The following is an 8,901-nucleotide window of genomic DNA, read 5'->3' on the forward strand; positions in this document are numbered from 1 at the left end:
CCCCCCCCCCCCCCCCCATTAAAATACAATTTATTTTAATTTCAACAACTATTTCACTAAAATTAATTTACACTAAAAAATATTAAATTTTGATTGAATATCTAAAAATCTTTTATGTCAGTAAAAAAAATATAATTTTTTTAAAATCAATTTTTTAAATTTTGATTGAAAATTGACGTTTTAATCAAAATTTAAGAAATTCTGACCCAACATTTATTTTGCTTAATGCCGGTTAAAACAGGATGATTCTCGATTGAAACAGTGATAGAAGAACGAGTGATATTTTCTAAAACGGATAGACCAAGCATTCAACTACATGTTGATCTATTTGAGCCAGAGTCCCTCTTAAACAAGCATTCAACTCATGTCGTTTTGCTAATTCCAACCCGAGAATTGTGTTATATCCACTGATCTATTGTCCTTCCTACTGCTCCCATTATGCATCCTGTTTAGGAGCTTCATTTCTAGAAGAAAAAAGCTTCGATTTTGAATTTAACGACACGAGCTTTCAATTTTTATCCACTAAACTCAACTCGAACCATATAAATAATAAAAAATAAAACCAAGGGTAAAATCGTAATTTAACCTAGGCTCCAAAATGCAAGGGGCCTTTCCTATATAAAGGAACCTTTTGAGGGCCTTCGTTTTACAAAACCGTTCGTCCAACGGAGGCCGCCGGAAGTCGACGAAGAAGAAGAAGACTGCACCACCGCCAAAGCTCCGATGATCTTCTCTTTAGTTCCTTCTCTACCTATAATCTGTCCCTCAAGGCCGGCGGCGGCGGCGACGGCGGCAGTCTCCGCTCCTACAAGTGTCAACACCGCCTCCGTCACGACTTCCACCTCCCATTCCTTGGAAGCCACATTCATCCAACGCGCCGCCGAGATCGCCGACAAATCCGCTGGATTGACAGCTCCTCATCCGAACCATGGGTGCATCGTGGCTACTCCGTCCGGCGCTCTTGCTGGACAGGGCTTCCTCTTCGGCCAGGGTACCAAATCGGCGGAGGTTCAGGCCGTGGAAGCCGCAGGCGAGCACTGCCGTGGAGCGACGGCGTTCCTTAATTTGGAGTCCAATGAATGTCCCGGCGACGACGTTGCGGTTTCTGCTTTCGTCCAGGTTTGCCAATAATGTAATCGATCTGTTCGTTTCTTAATTCACCTTTTTTAAAAAAATAAAATAAATAATAATCTGTTTATTTTTCTCTTACCACGTGTGTGTATCTATATATATATATATAATATATATATATATATATATATATATATATATATATATATATATAATTATTCATTTCATAAAAAATAAAAAAAATAAAAAGATTAGAGAATTTTTTTAAAAAAAAATTTATATAAAAAATATAATTTTCGAAAAATAAAAATAATATCCAATATTATATTATATTATTGTTATAAAATATTATTTAATTTATGAGAACGTTTTATTATTATTTTTATATAATTCTATTAAATAACTATTTATAGCAAACCTTTAACCTTTAACGTTATAAAATATTAATATATGTATATATATATTAATACATCAATTTTTAATATTTAATGTATTAAATACAATAGAAATATATTTTTTTAATGTTTTATATTAATTTATCTAATATATTGATAGTAATTTAAAATTTTTAAATTAAGTATATTTTTTTACGTTTAATAATTTAATATATTAAATATAAATTATTGATTTAAACTTTTCAAGAAAGATTTTTTGAGCGAGTTAAAAGAGATAAAATAATATAAAAGTAATTAATTAAAATTTTTAATTACTCAATTTTCTTTATTAATTATAGATCACTCTAGTATAGATTAGAGTGGCAGTATATACGATAAGATAAGTGATGTCTATGAATATAATTATTACATATATGTTATTATTCGAGAGTTATTCGTAATTATAGATAGGTTAAAAGTCTATTTTGCCCCTATAGTTACTTCTTATACAAGTATCACCGGTCCTCTAATGAACAATTAGTTTATGATTCAATCATAAGCAAAATTCGTCTTAGACGAGTAAGAGGTTGAGACTTGATTGTTTAAATCTCGAAATCAACCGTTTGAGAAAAAAGATTGACCCTCTATTTGGTCAAGTCTCTAAAATGGTAGACTACACTCATAGATTTATAAGGAGAGATTAGATACCTTTATTAACAGTAGATTGTATCAATAATAAGACACGGAACGTTATCTATATATTATAAACTTTTAAAATTATTTCTTGAACATGATCGTGCGTGATTCTTCTGGTTTAAAAATTGTTAATGGAGAGTGTTCAATTAGGCAGGGATTAAAAGGGTAGTGGTTGGGATCCGGCATCCGTTGCAACATCTAAGAGGAAATGCTGTGAGGGCTTTAAGAAGTCAAGGGGTTGAAGTTGATGTTCTTGGAGAGGATGTTCAGAGTATAGCCATTGAGGTAAAATCAATATCAAAATAGATTTGAGTTATGATTGTTAGATAGCTGTTCTTCATGATGCAGTGTTGGTTTGTGTTATAGGAAGCTCGAAAAGCTTGCCTTCTTGTTAATGCTCCATTGATTTGTAAAGCTGCTTCTCAACTTCCTTTCTCTGTTCTTAAATATGCCATGACGCTTGATGGTTAGTATTATACTTTCATAACCTCTTTCGTTTCTCTTTTTCGTTAAGAATATGATATTGTCCTCTTTCGGCTTTTCCTTGTGGGCTTTCCCTCAAGGTTTTAAAACACGTTTGCTAGATAGAGGGTTCTGCCTCTTTATAAAGAATACTTCGTTCTCATCCCTAACCGACATGGGATCTCACAATTCACCTCCTTCAGGTCCTCGCTAGCACTCGTTCCCTTCTCCAATTGATGTGGGACCCCTCGTTCCACCCCCTTTCGGACCTAGAGTCCTTGTTGGCTCTCCAATTGATATGGGACCCCTCGTTCCACCCCCCTTTGGGACTTAGAGTCCTTGTTGGCACACTGCCTCGTGTCCTACCCCCTTCGCGCGTCTAGTAGATAGAGATTTCCACACCCTTATAAATAATGTTTCGTTCTCCTCCGCAACCAACATGGGATCTCACAATTCATTCTCTTCGGGTCCTCACTGGCACTCGTTCCCTTCTCCAATCGATGTGGGACCCCCTGTTCCACCTCCCTTCTGGGCCTAGCGTCCTTATTGGCACACCACCTCGTGTCCACCCCTCTTTGAGGCTCAGTCTCCTCGCTAGCACATTGCCCGATGTCTGGCTCTGATACCATTTGTAACAGCCCAAGCCCACCACTAACAGATATTGTCTCTTTGGGCTTTCCCTTTCTGGCTTCCCCGCCAGGGTTTTAAAACTCGTCTGCTAGGGAGAGATTTCCACACCCTTATAAACAATGTTTCGTTCTCCTTCCAACCAACGTGGGATTTCACATTTTCTCTCTTCTGATATTTTTTCGACTAGTTCTAGTACTAACATATATGAAGATGAAAATGGTGAATCGAAGTGACTTCACTTGAACTATCAGGGAAAATCGCTGCAACTACCGGTGATGCAACCTGGATCAGCGGCGTTACAGCCCGACACCGGCTCTCGGAACTACGAGGAAGAAGCGATGCTATTATTGTAGGAGGCAATACCATACGCAGTGATAGTGAGTTTCACCATTTCTCTATTACTCTCTTGTTGTCAAGTGGCACAAGTTCTTAATGTTCTTCAATCTTCATCAGCCAATCTTGAGCTGTCCTCTGCATTAGATCCAAGACTAACTGCAAGACAAAGTGGAGGACACACTCCCCTTCGTGTTGTAATGTCAAGAACACTTAATCTTCCTGAAGAAGCAAAGGTTTGGGATACAACAAGTGGTATACCAACCATGGTTGTAACACAAAGGGGTGCTAGAAGGAGTTTCCAAAAATTTCTTGCATCAAAAGGCGTCGAAGTGGTCGAGTTCGATACCCTCAACCCTCGAGATGTAATGGAGTATTTTCACGATCGAGGGTACCTTTCGGTTCTATGGGAGTGTGGAGGAACACTTGCAGCTTCAGCCATTGCCTGTGGGATAGTCCATAAGGTAAGGTCCTGATTCCAAGGGGCTCATTTGCCTTTGCAACACTAACTCTGCAGCCATTTTTCAACGCAGGTGTGTGCAGTGGTTGCTCCTAAGATCATTGGAGGGAGGAATGCACCATCTCCTGTTGGTGAGCTTGGGATGATTGAGATGTCTCAAGCTTTGAAACTCATTGATGTTCATTACGAGAAGGTTACTTACTTTTCATTGACCCGGTTCACCGTCACTGATATAGAATCAACCTAAGGGAAATTTTTAGAACGGATTACCTTGATGATCAAGATAAAGAGTAAAGAAAACTCGTGATTCGAATCATTCCACAAGAAGTTTGATCAATACCAGTTGAATGACTCTAGCATGCAAGTTCTAAACACAAGAATTTGCAAAGTAAAATCTTAGCTCAAATTCTATTCTTTAACTTTGTTGAGAGCTAAGCTTTTACTTTACAGATTCTTGTGTTTAGAACTTGCATGCTAGAGTCATCTAAGTGATATTGATCAAACTTCTTATGGAGTGATTTGAATCACAAGTTTAGAAATGAGTTTTTTTTTTTTTACTTTTGATCTAGATCATCAAGGTAATCCGTTTCAAAACTTTTCCTTAATCGGGTTGATTTCATATCAGTAGTCACCGAAAGATTTCTAAGTTGTTTCTTTCTAAGTTGTTTATGAGAATATGGCTCATGCAGGTCGAGGAGGATATGCTGATCAGTGGATATCTTCAACCTATATCAGATGTTGCTCCTGTTATCCCATCACGGGATGCAACCTTAGCAGCTGACCCAGCTGTTGCTCCTTGTGAACCAAATATCATATCGTTCTATAATTCATGGGATCATTATGGCTCACTTTCTAACTTTTCACCTCACTCTGTTCATATGGCTGATGAGAATGGTGATATTAGTACTTGGATGACGGTCGAGCACTATTATCAGGTACCCGTTCTTGCTCGTATTGTCTCATTGATGTTCTTTTTCCTTTTTTCGATGATAAATGTGTTGGGGATTGTTGGGAGAGAGTCCTACGCTAATTTAGGGAATGATCACGAGTTTATAAGTAAGAAATACATCTCTATTGGTATGAGATCTTTTGGGAAAGCCGAAAGTAAAGCCAGGAGAGTTTATGCCCAAAGTGGACAATATCATACCATTGTGGAGATCCGTGATTCCTAACATGGTATCAGACTCGTGCCCTTAACTTAGTCATGTCAATAGAATTCTTAAATGTCGAACAGTGAAGTTGTGAGTGTCGAACAAAAGGTGTACTTTGTTCAAGGACTCTAGAGAAGGAGTCGAGTCTCAATTAAGGAGAGACTCTATAGTGTACCTTGTTCGAGGGGAGGATTGTTAGGAGGGAGTCCCACATTGGCTAATTTAGGGAATGATTATGAGTTTACAAGTAAGAAATACATCTCCATTAGTATGACGTCTTGGTAAAGCCTAAAGCAAAACCACGAGAGCTTATGCTCAAAATGAACAATATCATACCATTATGGAGATCCGTGATTCCTAACCATATATGTCTTAACTAGTTGAGATATGCTCAAATTGACATTGTCTATGTAGGCTCACAAATTCATTGGGGTCGATGATCCTGTCGCACAAGAATACGTGGAGAAAATCAAATCAGCACGAAGTCCCGAGGAAGCAACAAGGATTGCAAGGCTATTGCAGAAGCAGCGGCCTGATTTGGTATGGTTCCTCTATCTAGATTAAGTTTTCGTCGACGTAGTTCGTTTCGAACGGGTGTCGTACCGATATAAACTTCTTGATCATACCGAGAATCTTCGTCCAAAACTCCCGATTTCCTTTGCAGGTGAGACCTGATTGGGATACTGCCAAGCTTGATGTTATGTACAGAGCATTGAAATGCAAATTTTCAAGCAATCCTGGCTTGAAATCCATGCTACTATCAACTGCTGGATCTGTTCTAGTTGAAGCATCACCACATGATCTTATTTGGGGTGGAGGTCGATTTGGAGATGGTCTAAATTACTTGGGGAGGTTGTTGATGAAACTACGAGCCGAGTTCCTTTCTCAATAGTCGAAACCGAACCGGGACGACCCGAAATTCAAATGAGAGAAAAGAACATAAAATAGAATCAATAATCACTTTATTAAATAAATCGTGTTCAATAAGTCGAGCTATGCTCGTGTTATGTCGAAAAAAGTATTGATATCGTATGCAAATAAAGATACAAAGAGGTATATTTTTTATGAATAATTGCAAGAAATTCTTGAATATGGACCCAGAAAGTTCTATATTCCAATTCTTTACTGAAAGTTTGTGATAAGGATTACGGTGTTCCAAATATTCCAACTGGATGTATTACACGATACAAGGTCAAGAAGATTCAACAAGCATTCATTCTTTATCTCCAAAATAAGATATTCTTGGTTCAACCTTCATAGGACCGTTTGGAGCTTCGATCATTTTATGTGTTACAACTTGATTCGAGAGGAAATACCGTTTGGAACTTCAAAAGTGAATATTTCCACGATTGAAGTAGTGAATAAGATTGCTATAACTAGCACTTGAGGAGATACAAACATTCAATTATTAAAAAATTAGACACAAAATATTACTTTATTTTCGGTTTACATTAGTTCGGTTAAAAAACTGACTATTTTCGTCTTTTCAGTTTCATTCGAATGTATGAACATGAAAAAAAAAACTTTATACAAAAAAGACGTTTCTTAAAAAATGAGCTACCTTCCAACACGTATATTTCAAGAAGTTACACAAAATAAAAAGAACAAATTCATTCAATTTGGCTAATAGAGCTCAAAGTTTAAACTCGGGTCTTTTCGACATTCGACGTTCGACGTTCGGGTCTTTTCGAAGAACTCATACAGTGGCAGCTTTGAGGGAAAGGAAATCTGAAATCTTGTTGGTGTAGAAATCTGGTTGTATTGAGTTCTTGGGACTTTGAAGTGTTGACAAGCTTGTAACACCTGTGAAAAAAAGACCCACAATGAATCGAATCGAAGTTACGTGTTCATTCCGTTCTTATTTCTTAGATTTCTAATGCCGACGTTATAGTTTAATCTCTAAACTTTGCTGTTAACGTTTATGAATCATTTTATTAGAACCTACGTTCGATCGAAAATTCAACACTAAATCTTCTGTATGTAACCTTAAAGGATGAAGGTGTCGTATCGAATAGTTTTCGTGGCGCTCAGGGACTAATATAGAAATTTAGAAGAATTTAGGGACTAATATAGAAATTTAGAAGAATTTAGGGACTAATATAGAAATTTAGAAGAATTTAGGGACTAATATAGAAATTTAGAAGAATTTAGGGACTAATATAGAAATTTAGAAGAATTTAGGGACTAAAGGGGTAAATTTATTACCTGATAAAACAAGAAGAGTCTTGCAACCACCGTTCTGTCCAAACAGAATATCAGTATCTAATCTATCTCCAACCATGCATATTTGTGACTTCTCAATCCCAAACCTATCATTGCCATCACACCAACATTATTTGTCAAGAACGATAGAACTCGAAGTGATATCGGTACGTAAGTTAATAGTATAGATGAGGCTTGTTCGAGAGCACCCCTCCCTCCCACGAGACTTTCCATAATCATCCTATGACACATGTATCTTACACCTAACTGTGTTGGTTCGACCCGAAATGTAACAACCCAAACCCACCGCTAGCAGATATTGTCCGCTTTTGCCCATTACGTATTGTCGTTAGTCTCACGATTTTAAAACGTGTCCGCTAGGGAGATGTTTCTCCAACCGATGTGGGATCTCACAATCCGCCCCTCTTTTAGGCCAACATTCTCGTTGGCACTCGTTCTTCTCTCCAATCGATGTAGGATCTCACCATCTATCCCTTTTGGGGCCAGCGTCCTCGTTGGTACTCGTTCCTCTCTCTAATTGATGTGAGATCTCACAATCCACTTCCTTTCGAGACCCAGCGTCCTCGCTGGCACACCACCTGGTGTCTAGCTCTAATATCATTTGTAACAACTCAAACCCACCGCCTCTAATTGAAATTTGGAATTCGTTAGGACCTTTAGGGGCGGCCCCTAGCAGGTATTGCCCGCTTTGACGTTATGTATCGCCGTCAGCCTCACGGTTTTAAAACGTGTTTGCTAGGGAGAGGTTTCTCCAACCGATGTGAGATCTCACACGAAAATTTTTGCAAGCTATGCTTCCACCTAGACTAGACCAAATTATGGTTCGGTTCTTCGTTCCTAGCATGCTTTGCATGTGCATACTCGATACCCGACATGACATCAAATTGAACAACAGTCAACAGCTTTCTCCATAGACCAGAAATTACCAAAAGGCACATTTTATCAAACATCTAACATCATGCATAATTTTGAACAGATTGGCATATGAACATTACTTGTTTGCTAAGTAGTCCATCATGAAAGTTGAGGGCTTCCCAACAACCAATGGCTCACGTTGGGTTGATCCGCAAAGAGCACCAACCATTGAACCACCACCTGATTTATGCACACAAGGAAACAATTTGAAACCCAACCAAGTACTAGAAAACAGAGAAACTGGGAGAGAACTGAACCTGCCCACTCCTGTGCATCTGTTAGATGCGTGACAGCATCACGGTTAGTTGCAATGAAGAGGCAGCCCGGGTTTTCCCGTATGCAGAGTGTTCCATACCTGAGATTCCATGGGGTTCGAGGTTCAAATTCTTACTCACACATTTGTTGTATTCAAACACTTCCATATGAGAGATCAAACTTACTGAGACCAAAGTTAATAAATAATGTTTAATGAAGTGCAGGACTTACTGAACTTTGTAGTAGTTGAAGTATCGATCAAATCCGACCACTACGGCTCCCACCTTCATGAAAAATAAGAATTTGTGGAGGGGGGGGGGGGGGGGGAAAA

The 8,901-nt window shown here is 38.3% G+C and overlaps 2 protein-coding genes across 4 annotated transcripts in view; one reads left to right on the forward strand and one right to left on the reverse strand.

Annotated features, from left to right (window-relative positions):
* Positions 1 to 638: 638 nt before the first annotated feature.
* On the forward strand, positions 639 to 6,255 carry LOC111461375 (riboflavin biosynthesis protein PYRR, chloroplastic-like). Of its 3 annotated transcripts, none has more exons than XM_023104880.1 (9): positions 639 to 1,119; positions 2,292 to 2,426; positions 2,508 to 2,607; positions 3,485 to 3,610; positions 3,687 to 4,030; positions 4,100 to 4,219; positions 4,716 to 4,961; positions 5,592 to 5,717; positions 5,842 to 6,255. In XM_023104880.1, the coding sequence occupies exons 1-9, from the start codon at positions 724 to 726 to the stop codon at positions 6,067 to 6,069; spliced, it is 1,821 nt and encodes a 606-aa protein (XP_022960648.1). In that variant the 5' UTR covers positions 639 to 723; the 3' UTR covers positions 6,070 to 6,255. The 3 variants fall into 3 exon arrangements, with proteins under 3 accessions (XP_022960648.1, XP_022960649.1, XP_022960650.1); XM_023104882.1 differs by having other exon boundaries at positions 955 to 1,119; positions 2,296 to 2,426; XM_023104881.1 differs by lacking the exons at positions 5,592 to 5,717; positions 5,842 to 6,255 and adding an exon at positions 5,049 to 5,316 and having other exon boundaries at positions 4,716 to 5,016.
* Positions 6,256 to 6,678: 423 nt separating this feature from the next.
* LOC111461376 (phosphoglycolate phosphatase 1B, chloroplastic-like) overlaps positions 6,679 to 8,901 on the reverse strand; it is a 7,069-nt gene continuing 4,846 nt past the window's right edge. The window contains exons 7-11 of the mRNA XM_023104883.1: positions 8,802 to 8,854; positions 8,573 to 8,670; positions 8,396 to 8,495; positions 7,383 to 7,486; positions 6,679 to 6,980 (exon numbers count right to left, since the gene is read on the reverse strand). Coding sequence (XP_022960651.1) covers positions 6,874 to 6,980; positions 7,383 to 7,486; positions 8,396 to 8,495; positions 8,573 to 8,670; positions 8,802 to 8,854 — 462 coding nt within the window. The 3' untranslated portion in view covers positions 6,679 to 6,873. The remainder of the gene's footprint in view (positions 6,981 to 7,382; positions 7,487 to 8,395; positions 8,496 to 8,572; positions 8,671 to 8,801; positions 8,855 to 8,901) is intronic.

Source organism: Cucurbita moschata, unplaced genomic scaffold, assembly GCF_002738365.1.
Source record: "Cucurbita moschata cultivar Rifu unplaced genomic scaffold, Cmos_1.0 Cmo_Scf00025, whole genome shotgun sequence".
Classification (NCBI taxonomy): domain Eukaryota; kingdom Viridiplantae; phylum Streptophyta; class Magnoliopsida; order Cucurbitales; family Cucurbitaceae; genus Cucurbita; species Cucurbita moschata.